At 34.6% G+C, this 24536-nt stretch overlaps 1 protein-coding gene across 1 annotated transcript; it reads right to left on the reverse strand.

The window, feature by feature from the left end:
• Positions 1 to 776: 776 nt before the first annotated feature.
• Positions 777 to 23846, reverse strand: LOC137408478 (galactose-3-O-sulfotransferase 2-like). The gene is made up of 7 exons (XM_068095020.1): positions 23743 to 23846; positions 18995 to 19071; positions 17325 to 17501; positions 11594 to 11814; positions 4039 to 4208; positions 1910 to 2165; positions 777 to 1244 (listed from the first exon to the last, which is right to left on the reverse strand). The coding sequence occupies exons 1-7, from the start codon at positions 23817 to 23819 to the stop codon at positions 1032 to 1034; spliced, it is 1191 nt and encodes a 396-aa protein (XP_067951121.1). The 5' UTR covers positions 23820 to 23846; the 3' UTR covers positions 777 to 1031.
• Positions 23847 to 24536: the final 690 nt, after the last annotated feature.

Raw genomic sequence — 24536 nt, forward strand, 5'->3', positions numbered from 1 at the left:
GTACCAGTATTGCGGTAATAAGAATTTTGATGGATAGCTGCTGGTGGAACAGTAACATTTTTACACACACACTTATATGCAAGAATTGTTATGATAAATTCAACATATTCAGAAATTTTATTTTGTTTTCTCAGTTCGTAATAATTCTATCATTACCGAATCATCCCTTATTGTACTCCTAGCAAAACAGACTTAATTTAGCTATTTCATGCTAATTATTTCACATTCACATTTAAACCCTTTCGTAGCAATTTTATTTTTTTAATTTATTCCAGCTGCACGAAACATTTTTCTCATGATATGAAGTTTAAAAGTTGTTTGACAAAGTCTGGAAACTTTTACAGTTGTTTTTATTTTCTCTCCTCATTTATTTCAATTACGCATAACACATTTCACAGTTAATTAACTAGCTTTTCTCAGTAGTTTAAAAGTTAGAATGGAAAATGTTGTTATATGTTAAATACAAATAAATTTTCTATTCATAAACTTTTTATTACCCGGCCAACGCCGGATTGTAGAGCTAGTTTACTTATAACAGTCGGTTTCTGCTCTAAATAAATGATAGCAACTCTGATCCCTTGTTGGAAACCAAGAATATTTTGTTGTTGGCATCAAAATGCAAATATATAACAGTTTTTGCAAGTGTGCCTTTGTTACCTGGCTGATAAAACAGCAGTTGCAACTTCAACTGCAGTTGTTACTTTCTGTTCTAGATCTGAGCCAAAAAATGAAAAAATAGTTGACGCCAATTTTTATTCCAAAATTGAAGGTGCATGTGCAAACGAGTCTGCTTTATACTCAAATAAATTTAGTAACTGCTTTAAATTGATCTTGAAAAAACAAATAGGATCTTTAATAAAGATGGCTGACTTGATAAATAAAAATAACAGTTATGCGCCTTTGATCGATTCTATTTAATTTCCTGATATGTGATTGGTAGAAATAAATTAATGGTAGTAGAAAAAAGTGCAATTTAAACAGAGCTAAAAATAGTTAAAAATCCTAAATGAATTTTCTGTGCTATATTGGAACTATATGGTGCACTTTTTCTCAGCATAGTCATTGATCTGGTTTATCATGTTTTTAGTTGAGCCCGGTAAGCGAAGGTAAGAACAGAGCTGAGGAGTGACAAGCAAAGCTTCATGCCATTCACTCGCAGGTATGACAAAGACCCCCTCATCTAGTTCATGTTTTCTTGAACAATAAGCATTAACTTCTTTGTTCAGCTCCTTAAAGTAGTTTACCTACAAAATAACATAATGGTTGACAAAGAGACTGACAAACCAAGTGAGCTTTTTACATCAGAATTATGAATTTAAGCACCATTTTGATCGGTCAGCAATACTTTGAGCGGGCGAGAAGTGATTTGACTTGCCAGTGACACGGTCAGCTGCCCGTAGCATATGATGATCTGTCTATGACATTACGGCCTATCGCTGACATTATGCCCTATTGCTGGCAATTATGACCTATTGCTGACACAAAGACCTATCGCTGACATTATGGCTTATTGCTGACCATCACAACTGGCATCGTTGACTCATCCAAATATGGAATGCTAGATGAGGCTTGCTAATGAGCCAAAATACTGATCAAAGTGTTTCTCAAGTTGCAAGGAATCAATGGAATCTTTCATCTATTTAACCACTTTGTAGCAACCTTTGAATGTTTATGGACAATGCAAACTATTGAATTCTCACCATCAGATTACGTTCACTTGTTGAATAATACGCTGACAGAGTTGTTAATGTCCATGACCATTGCACATTCCTTTCATAACCACATAAGCAATAAACTACGTATTGCATTACCTGAGTTCCGATAGGTTAGCACCACTAGTCACAACATTTACTTTGCAAGTTCAATCATAAAAAGTCACAGGATTAAGTAATTCCTAAACAATGCTCACCTCTTCCCAGAAATGCTGTTCTTTGAGCTCTGGATAGTTCCACCATGTTCGGTTCATGCTGTCATAAAGAAGTTTATCTCCGAAGTTTACTTCTTTGGAAAGTATTCTTTCTATGGATTTTTTTGATAGCTCTTCTTTTGATTTTGGCTCGAATGCATAGGACTTGTAAAAAATGTCAAGGAAAGTCCAATGGAACTTTCTCTTCAGCAGAACTAATGAAGCGTCTAGCTGGTCATAGAGCATTATAACATCGGCTCTGGAAATGAAATAAAAGCACGACTAGTTCATGTATCAGAAATGAGATTTTGTGCAGAGTATGAGTGGATATTTGGGATATTACGTGCGAAGTAAAAATTAAAAAAAAGGAAAAATTTGTTTGATGGTCAGTAGATACACATGCGAAGCAAGTACGCTGATCTCTGTTTACGATGCTGGATGAGAACTCTTTGTCAATAACAAACATTAACTGATGTAAGAATATTATTACTATTTGTGTATTACTTACACTTATGTTTTAATCAATTTATGTTTTATTAATTACAATTATTCTTTTTTACACTTTTCTTGCTTCTTATATGAGCAGTTTTCATTTTTCTTATTATGACATTTTGCCGGAAAGCTTAAAAGGCATATTCCAAGTTGGCAGAGTGTCACTTGCTTATGAAAACAGGAATTTAATACTGCTTTTGAAAACAGTATTGCTTGGTGATTCTTGTCAGATAAAAAATAATTTGATAAGTATTGCTAAATGTGAATGTGAACGCGAGTCAAAAGGAGCCACGCGGGAAAAAGAAAGTACAAAATGAACTCGAAGGCAAACTTAGAATTAAGTTTAATGTAAAATTAAAGATTATTTTCAAGTGTGTGTTTAGTAAGATAAATTTACTTAAGTTGTACAATGAGTACTGAACTCTGTGCCATTAGCCGCTACCTTCTGTCTCAAAGGTAAGAACTCATTACAGTATTGTTCGTAATAATGTTACATTTTATTGCAGAATAAAACCACAGAATAAGTATTTCTTACATTTTAAGCTTAGGTGGTGAATTAGAACAATTAAAAACAAATTTTCCCATTAAAATATCCGGTTTTAGACAGTTTTTCAGAGGGTAGAATGAATCAATTTGAATTTAGTTATGTTATATGAAAAGATTTAATTGGAGATACAAGACAATTGTCATATGAGCTGATTGATTGAGACATATTGCTATTGGAATGCATTAACCGCACAGTATTATGTATGAGATATAATTGAAAAATGGTTAAATAATATGTTTATATGTATTCTATACTTATACTTGTTTGATAGTTTGTCATAGGTACCTTTCTAAGAACTACAAAAAAAATATTAAAGTATATCTAAATATTTACAGCCCAAAATTATAGAGAAAATGTTAAAGCATCTTTAAAAGTTTATAGCATTAAATGGCTATCAGTATGTTTTGATACTTGTGTAATATTTTCACGTAGGGCAGCAAAGTTTATTCAGGGAACATTTAGTTCAAAAGCTTTCTAGAGAAATATTGACTATTGCCCAATAAGAACAACTGGAATACACCAATAGTGTTGACTTATACAACGTCTAACCTTTTGGAATAGAAAATATTCTAACAGTCAAACATTGTCATTCGCTGATAAGTTTTGTTGCACTCACTGTTTAATGAAATTTGAAATAAACCTATTTATAGCTGAAGTTCATATTTATACGCTTTGCAAAAGACAACAGTATCACTATGTTGCAACCAAAGCATTGCCCTGTGAAAACTGTTTAGTAAATTACTGTTTTTTGTTCTACTAACATCAAAATAAATGCTAAAAAATATCGTTAACATGTTTTTATAAGTAACTAGTATGCTGACAGTTCTGTGTACCATGAGAGATGGCCATGTGTAATAAGTAAGAGTACAATTATTCATAGATGGAAAGGTAGGAAGGTAGTTGAGCAGGGCAGATGGTAGTTCGCTTGTCTTTGAATCTGAATATCTGGCTGTAATCTTTTTTCTTGAAAGATGGACGAACACTGCTCTTATTGTAATAAATATTGTAATTTCTACAGCCTGTCAGTTAACCTTTACATATTGTGATACAGAGATTTTCAGTAAAGGTCTATATATATTTTAGGTTAACTTACTGTTTAACTAGAGATGCAATAAAGCTATTTATAGCTGTGATGTTATTTCTGTCAGCATAGTTGAAGCCGTACCACAGCAGCTGACCAAGATGGAACCATGCATCTGGAAGTCCTGGGTGTTTCCGGGTCACAAAAAGCAAACTATCATTAGCGGCTACCTCTTCAGGTTTCTGAAAAAATATATTGCGATCTTTAGCTGGTAGTTGGAAATGATAGCCAACAAACAATGTAAAAGCAAAAATTGTATTTTAGCAGCAACAACTTTCAGAATCTAACTCAAGGGAATGCAAAATGACTATCCTCTATTTACTGTTTCCATGATGCACATGATACGGAGTGTGAGTTGTGAGCAGGTTAAGTTGTCTTGTGATAACTGTTTCAATGGACATTCGTGTGGTGCGGTTAATGCGGAAACATACGGTAAGGCTGTGTCACTGATTATTGACCCGTAGGTCAATAAGTGACAATGCAGTTTTGTCACGCTAAGTAGCTTTTTGGAACTATTTGAAACTGCTCAACTTAAAATAAAAATGACTGAAGTATAAAACTGTTTGTAGTGGAATTATTATAGTCTGACGGCTTTTGCTTGAACATGATTCGAAAGCATGAAACATTCAATAAAAATTTGTAAGTAATGAAACTCGCCTGACCTGTGAATTTTTGACGTTTTCATCCTGCGGATGACCAGCGGATTAATGCAAACTGGTATGTCATGAAAACAAAGGGGGTGACACAAGCAATAGCTCTATGTGTCTGCTACTTGTCTAACAGGAAATGATCAACTAAAATCTTTTGCAACTCTGCTGGCCTGCATTTCCATTTTATACAATACAAGGCAGTGGGAGGAGCACTCATTGCAGGGAAATGTGAATTGCTTATTTATAATTTTTTTTATAAATGGTTTTTCTATGTGCAGCTAACCAGTTCAAGCTTATCAGCTCCTTTGCTCATCATTAGAAGATACAAGGAAGTTGTTCTTAAATATATTTTACTGTCCTAGTTGAGTATGAAAATTTAATATCACAATTGGAGTTATTAGAGAAGGTAGAAGATGAATAATTAAAGACACCTGCAAGTGTGGATTATAGTATCTTTAAACTTAATAGTTACTATATCCTAGCCTTCTTACAGCCAACCATCATTAAAACAAACTGATAAGGGTGGTAGGTGGTACTGTTTAGCTAAGTAATAAGTAGTAAGTAATAACTATCTAAGTAATAAAGCCTAGGTATTTACTATATCCTGTACACTTCACTATACCCTATATACTTCATAATATTTAGCCTGTAAAAAACTCTAATCTGCTAAAAAATAATTAAATTGCAACGAAGGTAAAACAACTCATGCGATGGCAAATCATTTAGCTTATGCATTACACTATATACTTTACACTTCACTATTATCCTCTATATACTTTATAATATTTAGCCTGTAAAAACTCTAATCTGCTAAAAAACTTAAATAGCAACAGAGATAAGACAACTCCTTCAATGTCAAATTATTTGCAAAGATCTCTCTGTTCACACAAAGCATTACAACCATTTTATTTTATTGAATACTAGATAAAGTGCTCATTGCAAATAACGTAGTGTTTTTTGAAAATAATTATATTTCGTACAAAATTGTATTTAACTATTATGATTGAAAAATGTAATTCACTTTTGCGAGTTATTTATATAAATGGCTTCAATAGACTAGCATTGGTAGCCACTGCTGCCCATGTCATGGATGTTGTTACATTTATATATTATGATATATTACATATGTTACGATCATATCTTGTTATAATGTATTATTTAAATACAAAAATTTGAAAAGTTGAAAATGAATTTGAAAAAAAAAAAGTTATAGGAAACAAAGTAATGTAATAGAAAGACGAAAAGGCCTTTCAGCAATCAAAAATTAAGATTATGATGCCCACCAAGTTATTAAGCCTGCATTGCCCAGGATTTCTCTGATTTTAAAACCGCTAGATTGCTTAATATCGTTAGCAAATTGCTAAAATGCTTTCATGACAAATTCCATGAACGCCTTCATTGAAGACGATGATCTTCAATAAAGTTAAAGTGAGTGTGCGTGCGTGCATACGTATGTGCGTGCGTGCGTGTGCGCGCGTCTCAGTAAGAGAAATAAAAAATTTTGTGTATATGCTCATAAAAATTGATGCTGACTGAAAAATGCATAAATAAAAATACAAAATGTAAAACCATAAAAATCTTATTACTTGGTAAAAATGGGATTAAGATACGATATATGCTTAGATCTAAAACAGTGTTTGCGTAGGTTCACTCTAAAATCTATCGTGGACAGACGTTCTGAGGGTAGTTTTGTCAAAAACTAAAATTGGTGTTGCTTCAGATGTTATTAACCTTGAGCTTTTTATGGCTAAGCGGCAGTCATATAATTGTTGGACAGACTGCCATGCTAAAACACCACTAAGTTTCATAGTGGATTTTACTACCCTTTGTAATAATTTTTAGAGTCATTGGTGAGATGGGAGAAGACAACAACCAGATAGTGAGTCAGAACATTTTCGATAAGAGATTTACAGCATGTTATGATGAGACTAGTGTTGATACCCAGATGCCGCAGTTTACTCATAATATGTAGTCTTTTGTGAGCTTTGGATACAGACGTTTCAGTATTGGTTTTAAAGTCTAGTTTTTGGTTCAGAACTGTGCCGAGATAGGTGAATTCTCACACCTGCTCAATAATCGAGTTATGACTAGATTGTGAACGGCAGGGTTATCACGACAGTTACTGAAGATTAACTCTTTAGATTTTTAGAGTTTAGCAGAAGGTCATTGTCAGCGCACCACTTACTGAGATTGTCTGCTTCATCCTGGAGGTTTGTTGTTTGCGCTACGAGGACAAATCTTTGAGTTTTATCTCATATAGATCATGGCAGATTATAATAAAAAACTAAAGCTCTAAGATTGCCAATTTAGCCTGACATTGCTTCAAGCGGGCCTGATTTTGCACATGAAATAAAATGTATTGAGTCTACTCTTATAGCCTTTCCTCTCGCGAGAATTCAGTAACATCGCAGAACATTACGAACATCTCAAAACATTACGGAACGTCACAGAACTTTACGGAACATCACGGACTATTTAGAAACATTACGGAACATCACGGAACATCAAGAAACATCACAGAGAATCGCTAGTATGATACTGAAGACTCCTCGTAGTAGCATTGCAATTAGGAGAGTGTAGGGCGTGAAGAGTAGAACGTCGCTGAACACTGAATCACTGAACATCGCGGAACATCACGGAACATCAAGGAACATCACGGAACATCAAGGAACATCACGGAACACTACTAGTATGATACGAAAGATTGTTCGTAGCAGTAGTGCAAGTAGTAGTGTCGACCTTTGAAGCTGAATGTTATGAGTACGAAACTTGAAAATAACAATTTTTTACAAAGGACTTTAATTACTGCCTCTATAAGTTCTTCTGTGCAATGGTTTCAAGCAGGACTACGAGATCAGAGATTCATGATATAGCAGATATATGAGGTGTGACTAGGAAAAAGGTACGTAAGGGTGAGTTTTCCTTATCTGAGTTACGGGCATTTGCAGCTTGGAAAATCATTTGTCTGGAGGGGTGGAGATTTTTGTATTAACACAGCAGCTACTACTTTGACATGCTTTCTAAGGTTGAGTGCAAGAAAAGCACTGAGTTGTACCTCTAAACCACAAAATAAAGATGGTGAAGGCATTTATACGGAGAATGGCGACAATTCTGTTTCTATATTCCAAATAGTTTTTTTAGAAAATGTTTTACTTTTTGCCCAAAGGAACTCTTGTATGTTGACAATGTTATTGTTAAAATACAAGATTTTCTTTGTGACCATATCAGAGAAAAGTCTAAATGACGTTCAATTGACATAGTAATGTGGTAAGACACCGGACAAACTGTTTCACCTCGTTGGCTAACTCAAAACATTACTAAACAAACAGCTAAAATAACCTGTGTAGCTTATTGATCTCTACAACTCCTTGCCCAGATTGATTGCACCTGTTTAACAGTTCTTTCATGAGAAGATTATTTGACATTACCACTAAAAATTCTCCTGTCATACAGCCCACGACCAAAGTGATATTGGAAAAAAGAAAGGGTCTTGCTGGTTGAGAAATGCAACATTAGCAGTCAAATGGTACTGCAGTGCAATAGGAGAACTGCAATGATAGCTGCAATGGTAGCTGTAATGTACTGGGTGTTATTATGTGCAACAAATAGCAATAATGAAAGAAAAATATTATATGTTTATATCTCTCCTCTGCAATAGGAGAAATGCAATATTAAAAGTAAAATGGCAAGCTGATGTGCAATATACACAGTTTGAAAGTTGGTTGTGTTGCATGTAGAATGGTTTTGACTGCGATCTGTAACCAAAGTGAAGAAATGGGTCATGATCACAAAGATCATGGTTAAGTCGGGTGTGTGAGATCTAGAATTATCTACACTAGCAAAAGAAGAAAATTCTCAGTTATTTTGCAACAAAAAATTTGATTCCAGCTTAATTACAGCAGATTTTATGGTCAATAAACTGAATGCGTGTTTACCATTATTGCAAAAACACAGTTCTGAGAAAACTGGTGTTAAAGTTTGAGAAACGAAAACCAATGCACAATTTTGTTTACATTTCAAAAAGTCATAGCAACCAATATCAAGAAGTTGTGATATTTATCTAGATTTTTGTATTTATATGCAAACAATTATGCTGAATTTAAAAATTTAAACAGATTTTGGTTAGTTGTCATAGACATAGCTGTATATCTATAAAAAGGTGTAGGCTTATAACTTAATTTTGCAGATATTAAAAACGGCTTGGCAGTACCCCGATATTGGGCACAGCCGTAGCATCATCAACAAAATATTTAGAAAAATAATGACAGTAACATATTGCCCACCATCAGCCACTATATACTTCGATCTTGTAAATTTTAATGATTATCCTTATAATTACATCTTATAAAATTGAATAATTATTGTTATAATTAAATATTTTTGCAAGATATTAAAAGCGGCTTGGCAGTACTGCGATATTGGGCACAGCCGCAGTATCATCAACAAAATCTTTAAAAAAATAATGACAGTAACATATTACCCACCATTGGTCACTATATACTTTGATCTTGTAAATTTGAATGATTATTCTTATAATTAAATCTTATAAAATCGAATAATTATTGTTATAGTTAAATATTTTTGCAAGATATTAAAAACGGCTTGGCAGTACTGCGATATTGGGCACAGCCGTAGCATCATCAACAAAATCTTGAAAAAAATAATGACAGTAACATATTGCCCAACATCGGTCACTATATACTTTGATCTTGTAAATTTGAATGATTATCCTTATAATTAAATCTTATAATAATCCTATAAAATTGAATATTTATTCATATAATTAAATGTTGTAATAATTTTATAAAAATCGTTAGAAAAATATCATCGTCATTTTTTTACTTTTACTGCTTTGGACATCAGTTGGGATACCAAAGTACTAATTATAAGTGTCTAAAATGTCAGTTATCTTTCAAATCGGCAAAAAAGAAACGATTACTTTTCAGTACTTCTACATCAATTACAGAAACCTTCGGCAATTGGACAATACCATAGACTGGTGAAATGTGCACGTTTTTCTCGTGAAATGCGCACGACTTAATGGTTCTACTCTGTGGCACGGCTTTATCGGCGTTTCGTTGGCCGGTCTTAAATTGGATTAAAAAAGGCTTGTCAGGTTTTAGTGGCAATTTTAGGTCAAATTAATCTGTCTAGTTATGTATTATCCAATCAGATGGGTAAGTTTTAGAATATTGTCTACACTTTTCAAAGACTTGGTAACACATTTAAATAGGTTTATATGTGTTTTGTATCGTTATTATACTTAAACGACCCCATAGACAAATGGTTCAATTTGTTGAGGATATTTTGGTACAAGTGTTTGGGACGGTCGTTGATAAATAATATTTGTGAGTTGTGTGCACATATGCATTTATCATAAAGCTCCCAAACACTCGCTTCGCTCGTGTTTGGCCGTAGGATAAAAAATGATTGCGACAACCTAAATCCCCATGCAAATTATTAAATAACTCTTTTAATTTTTCGGCCATAATCATTGGCTAAATCTTGAGTGGATTGAAATTTTGTGCAATACAGCACTGATATCCTTAAGCCTTTAACTTTTTACTTTTGTGACAATGCTACACTACTTCTATGTAAATTTATTTAAAACTGTGGTGTTTGTATTAGAAGCAAGCATTGTTAAATGATTCTAAAAATAATGGCAGTAATAATACTAATATAGAAAGAGTATGGAAAACATCAGCGACGGTAGTACCAATCCTTGTGGAAGCACTGGAAACAGTGGCAAACTTGCATGAGCAAATGCAGCTACTGGACATAGGGAAAAAGAAAGTAGCTACATTAGAGTACAATTCTCTGCCCTACTAGGATCAGCGAGAATACTGAGAAAGGTGTTGGATATTCCAGGTTAAGGCCCCTAGCCAGATACCAACTTATCACCAGCTGTAAAGCTAAGGAAATCAACAAGAATAATAATAATAATAATGTTGTCTAGCAAAAGCGGAGTTTCAAGGTTTTTAAATGTTTTGAAGATATCTATTGTGGAAATAATTATTCTTTCAACTAAAAACTACAATTGTATGTCACTCCACTCTCAACTGATTGTTGCTCTAAACAAAATTATTTGAGCTATAACAATATTAACAACATTTGAGTTATTTAAAGTCGTCAATTTGCAGTGACCATCACGTTGTTGAAGCTGTTTAAAAGTAAAGTTTTATAGTATTCAACTGTTTTGCATTTTTAGGTTTAAACTAAAACTAGTATATTGCCGGTCCATGGCACCGCAAGAAATTGGCATGTGTAATATTATATGTGCATAATTATTCTGCAATTGCAGCAAGGTGGTTGAGTGACATAGTTGGTAGTCTGTCTGACCGGTACACTGAATATGTATGTTCGATTCCAATTGTGAAGTATTTTTTTCCTAATGCTCTGAGAACAAATGAACAGACACGGCTATCAGTATATTAAAAACTAGAGGAATGCCATGCGTTTGCTATCATTATATTAAAGATTATGTTACATTAAATTAACTGATATAAATTAAAACCTGAAGTTTTAAATTAAAACCTGATATTTTCTGACAAGATCTACATCTTTAAAAACTACCGTTCTCGCTTGTCGCAAAATCAGTTCTACGATCAGGCTTTGAACGAATATGCACCATAGAAAAGCTATCTTAGGCAGCTATCTAGCAATTGTAGTTTTGTGTGTTTGTACACATCAGAGAATACTACAAAGTCTGATAATTATAAATCTTGAAAGCAGAGTTTTAGTGAAAATAGGGTTGATAGCAAAGAAAATCTTCAAAAGTGAAACATTTTGATTAGAGAAAGCTGTAGCCTTGTCAAAAATATAGGCAACCTTGGACAAGATACAGCAGTCTTTACAGAAGAAAAAGGTAATTTTACCAAAATGATAACTAGTTTTAGATAAAAGATAGGAAACCTTACCAGAGGTCCAGGATTGGTGAAATGAAATCGGTTCCTAATGTCTCCGGGATCAGCCTTTGTGAAAAACCTGACAGCTGATTTAAACCAGGAAATAGGTTCCCTGACAAGTGCTATGTGTTTGTAACCAGGCTTCATAAACTTCTGTAAAAAGCTCTTGTTGTAAAGAGCATGGTTTACCAGTGCATCTGCTTTTTCTGCTTTCCCTGGTCCAATTGTCCAACCTAAGATAAATATCGCTGCTTTTTACCAAAAGGTCAAGCGATGCTCTCAAATAGTTACTAAACATCTACTGACATCAAAAAACGTTAACATTTACATGTAATTTCGTTTGCAACTCTTAGCCTACATTTTAACCAAATTCATTAGCTTTTACTTGCATTTAACAATCAACTTGCACAAAATTTTTATCATGAAGTATCGGTATAAGAAGCTGATATTAACTATAGCAACGATAACAGCTAGTGACATTATTTTGTACATTTTTTTTTGAGCAGTTTAATCACAATCAAGTTTTAATTGCTGTCGATTTTAATTTTGAAACATCCTGGCAGTCGGATCACCTCAAACATCAAAAACAATTGCAACCGGGAAAAAAATAAAAAGGCATTCTGATAAAATATGCTAAGACTTTGTGTGATTTCCTTTTAAATAGATTTAGAATTGATCTAGAAGTTTAAAAAATAGCTTCAGTTTATCATGAGACTTACTCATTTCAATGAAGTGACATGTTGTGTAATGAAAATGCTGTTACAGCAGAGATGCAAACATAAGATATCTATTACATGCTTAATTACCCTGAAAAAGCATTGGTTTAAAAATATATGACTATTGCTTAGCAAATACTATTTCTGCTGCGTTATTTGCTTTTGGCTGAGTAAATGTTTAAAATAAAATTGTGTTCAAATTATTATACCTTTTGTGCTATTGGTAATTGTGTTCTCATGTGGATGTATTCTTTTTAATTTCAGCACTCATCTATACTCTATCAGTAATCACAGAATGAATAAATCAAGTTTGTCTTATGAACTTACTTTTTGGAATTTAAATTTTGTGGAATTAAAGTTTGCGCTTTCCTTATGTAGATTAGAAGAGGGTGCCTACTGCTACACAATCTACTGCATGGGACCGAGTTGTTTTATATACCTAACTATAAAACTTGATGAAACAGAGAAATCTTTGAAACATCAACACAAATATCAGTGAGTCAAGTGCACTCCTAGACAGACAATATATTGTTTTTAAATTTTTTCATGATCAGTCAGTTTTAATTTTAAAATTGGCACAAGCAATAAATAGCTCATAAATCAATATAATTACAATTGTATAACAGCTATATGTCAGCCTGTTTGAATAACAAAATCATAAAACTCAATGAAATTGCCGATTATAAATGCATGGATAATGCTATCGGAAAACTCGTATTGATAATTTTTCTACCTCTAGGAGAGGATAACTCCGCTTGTGTATAATGAGCATTGCACTCGGTGTCCGTTAAGTAGATTAACATAAAATACAGCAAATGACAAAGCTAATCAAATTAATGGCAAATTGAACATTTAAAGTAAAAATATATCTATAAATCCACAATAAAACAAAAAGTATTGTAGTAAAGAGTTTAGGAATTTTCAGTTGATCTATATCACGGGTAGGCAAAGTTTTTTCTCAAAGAGCCAAATTTCAAAGTTACAAGATTTTTGGGAGCCGCATAATATGTGTATGAGTATAACATTTCATACTGATAATACAAGTTTGGTAGTGGTTGTAATAAAATTTATTAGAATACTTTTACAATAGCATTGAATAATGTTGAAGTGAGCCTAAAGTGCTTTGTATAACAGCATAACATTTCATAAAGAGCTAGATTATAAAATTTCATACTGATAATACAAGTTTGGTAGTGGTATTGTAATTAAATTATTTTATTAAAATACTTTTACAATAACATTGAATAATGTTGAAGTGAGCCTAAAGAGCTTTGTATAACTTAAAGTTTAGTGAGATACATAGAATTTTTTATGGCTGCTCATTATCTCTAGGTAGTCTGGCTCTCTACTGCAGCATGCTATTCTTAGGAGCTGACACAAGTGATCTTGGTTCAAAGTGGATCTCAACTTGCTCTTGATATTATTCATGTATGAAAATGCTGATTTACATATATATATATAAATATAAATATATATATATAAATATATATATATTTATATATATATATTTATATATTTATATTTATATATATATATGTAAATCAGCATTTTCATACATGAATAATATCAAGAGCAAGTTGAGATCCACTTTGAACCAAGATCACTTGTGTCAGCTCCTAAGAATAGCATGCTGCAGTAGAGAGCCAGACTACCTAGAGATAATGAGCAGCCATAAAAAATTCTATGTATCTCACTAAACTTTAAGTTATACAAAGCTCTTTAGGTTCACTTCAACATTATTCAATGTTATTGTAAAAGTATTTTAATAAAATAATTTAATTACAATACCACTACCAAACTTGTATTATCAGTATAAAAAGTATGGCAGCAAACCCAGTCTACAACCATCTTCCTAGTTGAACAAGCTGTGGATATTCAGCCTTTGTTGAAGCTTTCAAGTAGAACCCCTCTTCAATTTCATCTATAACTGTACCTTTGAGGTTACACAACTCCAGTTGCAGAGATGAGACATTAACACTTTTCAATGGCAACTGAGTAACCCACTCTTCATTAGGCTTTGCCTTCTGAGGTGCTTTTATGAGTTGTATGATATGTTTCAAAGATTGAAACTGACTAAATCGATTGCTAAACTCTTGTTGCAGCTTTTCTATAAAGTGAGTGTACTCAGCTGTACAAGACGCCATTTCTTCATTGTCATCTAAAAATGCTTTTAGATTAGGAAAGTGAAACATATCACCTTACACCTCCACCAGAAACAACTCCAACTTATGGGAGAAGGCTCGAACAGCTGGTAGTGTATTAATGATAGTCTTGTTCTTCCCTTGAAGCTTGAGGTTCAAATCATTCAAATGGCCACAGATGTCAACAAGGAAGGCAAGGTCACTCATATCTTTAGAAGAGCTCATCATCTCTTGAAACTGTCTTGCATTCAGGCTTGTGGATGTATTTAGATATGAGGTTAGCTTTTGACAAATACTCCACAATCTCTACAGAGCATTTCCCTTACTTAGCCATCTAATGTTATTGTATGTTAATAAATCTTCACAAGTGGCATCGCTTTCTTTGAGAAACTTCCTTAAGTTTTTGTGTCTGAGAGCTGATTGACTTCTGATGCAGTTGATCGTCTTCATAACCTTACACATTGATTGTTGAAAGTGATCATTTAGTTTTCCGCATAAAACAGTTTGGTGTAAGATGCAATGGAATTATAGCATTGATGGCATATCTTTCTTCAATCTAGCTATGAGCACTTGATCTCTTCCAACCATGGCTGGTGCGGCATTTGTTGTTACTAACAGATATGCGTTTGTGAAGAGGTATCTTCATTTTGTCAAGTTTTTTAACGAGGGCATCATAGGTAGCCTGACCGGTGGTTTCTCCTTTTAATCCAACCAAAGTAAGAAGCTCCTTCTTCATTTCTTCACCATCAAAGAATCTGCAACACAGGGTATGTGAGTAAAGTATAATACTATGCTTTATAAAGAAACATACGGATACTTCATAAAGAAGCTTGTAGTATAAGTGTGTGAGGTAGTCACTTTGAAACAAATATCATAAAATGAGTGCAACATGTTCTACTTGGAGTTGTGTTCTCTCTTCACTGTCTTTTAAAATGCACTTGTATGACTTCAGCTTGCAAATGCATGGTAAAAAGGATTACCAGTTGTTAGTGTACACACAGTAACCTACATACCTTATGAAGGCTGCTAATTGAGCTACATCCATTATATCAGTAGATTCATCATTGGTGATTGGAAAGTAATCTGGCTGGTTTATATGGGTTAGCAAAGTCATTTTGAGATGATCATTAATGCTTTCAATTCCAACAGTGACAGTTTTCCTAAAAAGTGGTATTGCCTTGACTTTACTAATCACATCACGCTTATCTAGAAAAAGTGTTTCTATAGCCTCAACCATGCTTTCTTTTACAATCTCAGCATGAGAATAGGGAAGCATTGCTTTTGCTTGAATCTTTGAGACTCGTAGAGAAGCTTGTGTAGCGCGTTTATCAGTAGCTGTGAAAAAAACTAGCAAATTTTCTGAAAAAGTTAGTGATTTTTTAAGTTTATCTAGCTTTTGATGTCTAACTAAAGATCCCAGAAAAAATGTTGCAGTAAACTCTCTGTGCTTAGTCGCATGATATCGTTGGATGTTCGTTTTCTTGTTACTGGAAGTTGTTTCCTGGCACAATAGACATTGCGGTTTAGCATGCCTAAAAATGAATGAACATTCCAAGGTCCATTCATCTTGGAATTCTCTTGTAGAATCGTTTCTATTTCGTTTACTTTGTGAAGCTTCCATTGTAACTCTGGGAATGGTTCGTTTTGTTGAAGATGCCATTGCTACCCCCTGCATTAATTGGTTCAATTGCAAATGACATGTTCAACTAAGGTGCAGCATCTTATATAAGCTAGCATTATGAAATCATGATGAAATGACTTCCTGATGAACCTTTCTGGAGCATTTTATTTTTTTCCTCATTAGGTCAGCAACGAACGTTATTACATCAGAAAAGCTACATGTACATGATGTCATGAATTATGGCTCATGATGCATGTGTATGCTATATATATATATAACGCAGTAATAGTGAACTTTTAGATAAGCCTAATATGTCACAATGCATGTAGTTTTGTACAGTATATTATAAGGATATTTTTATATACGTCAAAAGAATTTGAATTTCCACAGAGTTGAAAGAGCCACAACAAAATTTGCAAACAGTCGCACGCGGCTCTAGAGCAGCACTTTGCCCAGCCCTGATCTATATGATAGCAGATTTTTTATTGAGGAGTTTTTGCATCACTTAACATTGTATCAGCAAATAAAAATATAACAAATACTTGAAAATATAAACTATAATTTTTATACATTTAATTGGTCACAAATTGGCAGCTTTTTTTAAATATACCTTAAAAGGTACGCATTTCCTAAGGCAGCAAATAATAGGAATCTCTTTGATCCACTTGATGTAGATTTTACTATTATTTTGAGGAAGTAAAGTGAACAGTAAAGTGAACTGTTTGTTTTTCTCAAGCTACATGAACATTATTCTGATGTCTATTGCCACAACTATGCTTTTTTGCCATGTAATTGTTGAAGACTTGTATTGCAGCTTTAGTCCTAAAGTTTCTGGTGTCCAGTTGTTCAAAAAACTCAACACCAAAACCTTACTATAATAAAAGCCACATCCATCTGTTCATTCATTCGAAGTGATGGTTAGAGGTTGGTAAAAAGATTCGTAATATCGGATTCAAACATCTGACACTTGGCTTTGTAGCCCAACGTTCTAACACCTGGGCTACCTCATCTGTTTTCCAAAACACATCAAAATAGTTCTGTGCATTTTTACATCTCTTTGTTTTATGGAGACAACTGAAAATCTCTCAGAGCACACAAGACTACCAGGGTACTAGTCATGAATTATTCAGAGAAGATTAACGCTCTTCATTGTGACCTAGTTTGCGAAAGGCCTATGCTTTGTTTCCCACAAGGGTTCAACGTAAACTAAGCTAGTGTTATGCTCATTTGTATAGTAAGTCACAAGTGTACATAAGACAACTTACTTTCCTTGATGGTCCATATGATATGGTAACCTTTGCAAGATGTTAAGACATTCAACCTGTTGTTTATTATAAATCGACCGAGGATGGCACGTAATGTAGAGGAACCTGTTTTTTCTACCTTAGTCATCACGAACCTCTGAACTGGTTTGTTCTCTTTTAGCTGCTCCACAGAATTTACTGCAATGTAAATATTTTTGATCAAAGTCAGCATTCCGGAATTAAGCTGCGTAGGAATTTCCTACACGAAGCCTAAAGATGCACTTGTGACACAATGGTAAAACAATACAGGCGTATGACATACCCATTTGCATCAGGGAGTTTTATTATGCAAACATGTTATTCTTGGAGTAACCAATTGAATTAATGTTCATCACGTTTCAATTTAGAATGTTTCAATTGTTAGCTACACTATTCAACTAACAAAAACAATGCCAATGTGCTGCTAATCGCTCTGTGTTGCAAGTTGCTTTAACTAAACAAAAATGAATTGCATGAAATCTGACACTATTTTTACAATTCAAGCAGAGCAGTTAGTTGTTTAAAAATGATGTACATTGGGGTTATGCAATGGAAACGCATAACACTACATAAAAAGCAACCATCAGAAGGGCTGTTGACACAATTCGTATGATGCAATTTAGGTTCTGATTGGCATTCAGTTAAATATCTATTACTATATGTATATTGTTCATTACTTATGCTCTAGTCTGTGAGCAACTAGGTAGCCGCTGATCTTGCTTTCAATAGAGGCTTATTTATACTGAAAGCTTTTTTATACCCTGAGATATTATTGAAAGCAGAGTTTGATAGCTGTAAGAAACATTAAAATCTACAATGCTGGCAACGCTACGTAAGGTTTGTTTACACCAAGATGATATATCGGAGTTGCTTCCACTCCGACAAAGTCGATTTGGTATATAACAAAAGCTGGTTGTAACAAGGGCTTTGACCCAATTTCCAACACAAGATCAGTGAGCTGCTGCATACTATGTTTGACCAATTTTCATGGCCATAATTCATGTAGTACAACACGGATTTGAATATTCATATCTCCCAATAGTGTGGGAAATAGTACAATGGTGGTACAGATCATCTTGACGGGAACGTACCTTTAGCTTAAAAACAAACTAAGCCATAATGAAACGAAAAAATAAAGCTGTGGATCTGGTAACCTATTCACTCGTAGATGACTGCTTTTCTTAGCTGTTTAGGTAAAGCTCTTTCAGCTCTAGTTGTAGTCTTAAAAACTATTGATTTACTTTTGCCACTAAAAAATCATTCCGACTAATTGCAAATTTACATCATATTCTAGCATATCTGATTGCAACGAATGATCTTTCCAAATCTCTGAATTTTTTTAGTTTTTTTATGCTAAATGTTTGTTTTACGTCAATTAAAAGTTTCAAAGTCTTTCAAGGTTTTTGTCTTAATTTTTAACGGACACTTCCAGGTTTTTAACTCATTTCAACTTAACTGCTGTAGGTCAAACCACTTATTTGATTTTACTGGCTCACTATTACTCTTTTTTCCTTTTTTCATTTTTTTTCATTTTATGGTTGTTGTGTAGCTTTTTTTGGAAAACATTTTACGTTTGAAATAAAATTATTGCCAGTAAAGTATTATATATGTGAACGCAACAAAAATATTGATGAAAAAATCTCTGAACCAACCTGCGTGCTGTGAATTTTCCCTCACATCACCACCATTATCAGAGACGAAATACCTCAGGTCAGTCACTCCATAGTTCCTAAATATAATTATGCCTATATAAGAAATTGCTTCCTCAGCCCTGTTAACTTAACTAGATGATAATGTGTACTCAAGCTCAGGGCTTCTACCAGAGACCTGGAAGCTTGAGCTTTTGTTTCAGGATCTTAACCATTCCGAATGAGGCACTTTTCTGCGACTGACTTGAGTTGATTGCTGCCGGTATGTGAACAAGCCATATTTGATGTCAGGTGTTATTATTGCACCCTATGATTCTATGACTACCGAGATCACAATTTTCTATACATATTTATATATATATAAATCTCAAAGCTTGTCTGTCATTCGTTTGTCCAGCTATAGTATTAAAGTTTTAGCAATGAAAAACCACCGTCATGTAGGATTTGAACTAACGAAGATTGTAACTGCAAGCTTGCAAACAAGGTATATATATATATATATATATATATATATATATATATATATATATATATATATATATATATATACAGTTTGGAGCATCCAAAAGGGAAGCCACAATAGAAGCTCTAGAATCTGCCTAATAGCAGCTAGTAGCACTCTCGGCACAAATGAAGCGGTACACCAAAGAGCAGGATAACGAGAGAATGAACAAACTGTTCACCAATAATGCATCTAGAGTGTATTCCCAGTTCAAAGGTGAACTATGAAGGCCAATGCCAGATCTTTCCAAATCCAGCACCTTAAAGTTTTGGAAGGACATCTTGGAGAAAGAGGCTATACTCATAACACTACTGCAAATTGGCTGAAGAGGCTTAAAGAGAGTCATCAACACACTGTGGCTTAGCAAGGACTCACCATCAGCAAAGAGGACCTCAAGTGCAGAGTGCAACGTATGAAGAACTGGGCATAACCTGGCCATGACATGATTAGAGCCTTCTGGCTGAAAAAATTAACATAACTTCACACTAGAATGGCAAAGCAGATAGAATGCCTGTAAGAAGAAAGTGACCATAAGGAATGGCTGACCAGAGGATGAACTGTACTTCTGATAAAAGACCTGAAGCAGAGGCCCATTCCCAAAAACTAACGGCCAATAACATCTTTGCCCACCACCTGAAACTGCTCTCAGGAATAGTTGGAGACAAACTGGAAGAGCACATGAGTCACTATATGACCAGTGCTCAGAAAGGAATTGGACGCAACACCCGACGAGCCAAACATCAGTTGTTGGTGGATCAGATGGTCTGTCAAGACTGCAGGAGAAGACATACCAATCTTTCCATGGCTTGGATTGACTACAAAAAGGCTTATGACTCAATTCCCCATAGTTTGATACTTGAGCGCCTAAAGTTGTACAATGTTCACCCTGCCCTCGTGGCGTTCATCAAGACGTCAATGACCAGAAAAATGTAAAACGGAACTGGAAGTTAATGGCAAAAAACTGGCGAGTGTCAAATTTAAGCGAGGCATTTACCAAGGTGACTCCTTATCATCACTGCTCTTCTGCATATGCCTAAACCCTCTAAGCAATATGCTGGAGAAGTCTCAATGTGGGTACTGGTTTAAGAGTGGCACCAAGATAAACCACCTATTCTACATGAATGACATCAAACTGTACGCTAGCAAGGACAGGGACATTGATTCGCTAATACACCTTACTCAGGTATACAGCAAGGACATCGGAATGACCTTCGGTATTGAAAATTATGGAAGGCTAATTCTCAAGAAAGACCATTCTGTGTTCACAGATGGCCTAAAAATTCCAAATGGTACTACCAAAATATAGAAGACGGGTACAAGTACGTAGGGATTATGCAAAGCAACATCAACCATGAAGCCGAAATACGTCACAAAGCCATTACTGAATACAAGAAACGCGTTCGGCAGGTCTTACGAAGCCAGCTCAATGCCAGGAATCAAGTCATGGCACTAAACAGCTACGCACTGCCAGTAATAAGATATCCAGCAGGCATAATAACGTGGACTGAGGAAGCCATGAAGGAAACCGATATAGCAACCCGTAAACTGCTGACCATGAATGGAGCACTCCACCCAAAATCTGATACTACTAGGTTGTATCTCAATAAAAAAGGTGGAGGTAGGGGACTCAAAAGTGTACAGCAAATAGTGAAAGAGAAAGAACAAAGCGTTAAAGCCTATGCAGCCTCTATGGCCACCTCAGATAAGTTGCTAGCTGAATTTCCATCGGCTGCTCTGACAATGGAGCTTTGCAGTGATGAAGAGAACCTTGACTGGCACATGAAACCTTTTCATCGCGCTTACCACCAACTAATATCTAAGGTTGGCAATCTCCACCAGACATATATTTGGCTGAACAAAAGAAACCTAACGGCCAATACAGAGTCGCTACTCATGGCAGCCCAGGAGCAAGAGCTCTCAAAAAGACAGCTCCAAACAAAAATCTATCACACTAGAAATGATCCTAGATGTAGACTGTGCAAAGATGTATCTGAAACCATCCAACACATCATCAGTGGATGCAAGCAGCTAGCAGAAAACGCATACACTGAGCAGCATAATCATGTTGCTGGGGCTGTGTACAAAAGTCTATGTATGAGTATTGCCTTAATAAACCACAGAACTGGTGGGAAGCAACTGGTAAGGTCAATGAAAATGACCGCGCTGAGATCCTGTGGGACTTATACATCCAACCTGACAAGCATGATCTAGCAAACCAACCAGATACAGTAGTGGTTGACATAGAGAACAGGAGAGCTACTATGATAGATATAGCAGTATCCAATGATTACAATATAGCAAGCAAAGAAAATGAAAAAGTAGAGAAATATCTCCCTCTTGGAGAGGAAATTGAAAAATTGTGGGATATAAGAACAACTGTAATTCCAGCAGTCATTGGGGTACTGGGCACGATAACACCTGTGCATAAAATGTTGCTTGCCCCGATACCGGCAGCAATCAACTAAAGTGAGTTGCAGAAAAGTGTGCTATTGGGAACAGCTAAGATCTTGAGGTGAGTGCTTAAACTCCCAGGTCTCGGGTAGGAGACCCGAGTTACAACAGAAATTACCACCCTTTTGGGTTAATCGGGGTGAAGAAACAATTTATATATATATATACATATATATATATATACATATATATATTTATATATATATATATAAATATATATATATTTATATATATATAAATATAAATATATATAAAAAAAAAAATTGTTTCCTCACCCCGGATACCCCGTATGGGTGGTAAATTCTGCTCTAACTCGGGTCTCCTACCAGAGACCTGGGAGTTTGAGCACTCGTCTCAAGATCTTAGCTGTTCCCAATAGCGCACTTTTCTGCAACTCACCTGAGTTGATTGTTGTTGGTATTTGGGCAAGCCACATTTTATGCGCCGGTGTTATTATATATATATATATATATATATATATATATATATATATATATATATATATATATATATATATATATATATATAGTCGCTAATAATGGCAGCCCAGGAGCAAGTGGTCTCAACAAGGCAACTCCAAACAAAAATCTATCACACTAGACACGATCCTAGATGCAGACTGTGCAATGATGCACTTGAGACCATCCAACACATCATCAGTGGATGCAAGCAGCTAGCAGGAAATGCATACACTGAGTGGCATAATCATGTCGCAGGTGTTGTGTATAGAAGTTTATGTGATGAGTATGGCCTTAATAAACCACAACACTGGTGGGAAGCTCCTGGTAAGGTCAATGAAAATGACCGCGCTAAGATCCTCTGGGACTTCTACATCCGGACTGACAAGCATGTCTTAGCAAACCCACCAGATATAGTGGTGGTGGACAAGGAGAACAAGAGGGCTACTATAATAGATATAGCAGTACCCAATGACTACAATATAGCCAGCAAAAAAAAATAAAAGGTATAGAAATATCTCTCTCTTGGAGAAGAGATTGAACAATGCTGGAATGTAAGAACAACTGTAATCCCAGTAGTCATTGAGGCACTGGGCGCAATAACATCGGCGCATAAAATGTGGCTTGCCCAGATACCAACAGCAATCAACTCAGGTGAGTTGCAGAAAAGTGCGCTATTGGGAACAGCTAAGATCTTGAGGTGAGTGCTCAAACTCCCAGGTCTCTGGTAGGAGACCCGAGTTAGAGCAGAAATTACCACCCATACGGGGGGTATCCGGGGTGAGGAAACAAATTTTTTGTTTTATTTATACAGTACTGTTTTGGTTATTGAAGCTTTATCAGTGCAGCTCAGAGCCAGCAAATGAGACAAATCCCATTGCCATGGAGAGTTGACTTCCTGTCATGAAGCAACTAAGATGCCTCACAGATTTTAAGAAGTCAATGTTCTGACACCAGAGTGCTCAAATCACAAATGTCGTTGAGCACATATATATGTGCTTAATCACTTTTGTGAATTGTGGTTATATATATATATATATATATATATATATATATATATATATATATATATATATATATATATATATATATATATATATATATATATATATGTATATCTATATATATGTATACTGTATGTATTGTATATATTGTTTTTTATAAACAGCTCTCATAATTCAATTGGGCGCTTTTATCTAACGATACAGGTACATTGCATTATATAAATATAATACGATGCCATGCTGTCACTGTAGAATATATGCTGATGCATATTTGGCAGAATGCACTGCCAAATCAGTAACAGTTCAACTGATGTAGAAATTTAGACTTCAACTCACCTCATCAGAACACCAGCCAGCACAATGCATCCACCAGTAACAACTAAGACAGAAATGGCTTTACGTCTTATAGACATTTTTGCAAGCTTCTTTCAGCTCTGGAAATAACTACAACAACCACATGTATAAATGTCAACTTGTGCACTACTCAACCAATTAGTACTTTTAGGACTTTTGAAAATGTGAGTAAAAAAGCAAATTTGATTGCATGAATATTCTAAGGTCAGAGACATAATGCCAGTGATGTGACACACTATAAACATATATATAGTATGTATGTACATATATGTATATATGTACATGAATTTATATGTATATATATACATTGTACATATAAACGTGTGCATATACATAAAAAGCTTGAAAACAATCACTTGATGAATTTTCTCAAGTTATCACCTGATGAGGGCTGAGACAGATCTGTCATTATTAATTGACAGTTAGGTACTTTCTATATTATACATTATAATAAAGCTCTAGGGTCTCCAGAGCAGAACAACAAGCTAAAGAAGATTTGCGGATAACTGAAGTTGAGCATTTTTTTATATATATAAATATATAGTCATCATAGTCCTATATAATGATGTGTAGTTACACACGTATATATATATATATATATATATATATACATATATATATATATGAATTAAATTAAACGAGATTGGTTGAATACGGCTCATAGATCTATTTTACCATTCTTGAATAGAGCGTTATGAAATAGTTTTGTTCAGTGAACAAACAGATTTTTAGATTGTATCGATCAGCTAATCTGAAAATAAGCAAAGCTTGTTTTC

Source organism: Watersipora subatra, chromosome 11 (assembly GCF_963576615.1).
Source record: "Watersipora subatra chromosome 11, tzWatSuba1.1, whole genome shotgun sequence".
Lineage (NCBI taxonomy): Eukaryota > Metazoa > Bryozoa > Gymnolaemata > Cheilostomatida > Watersiporidae > Watersipora > Watersipora subatra.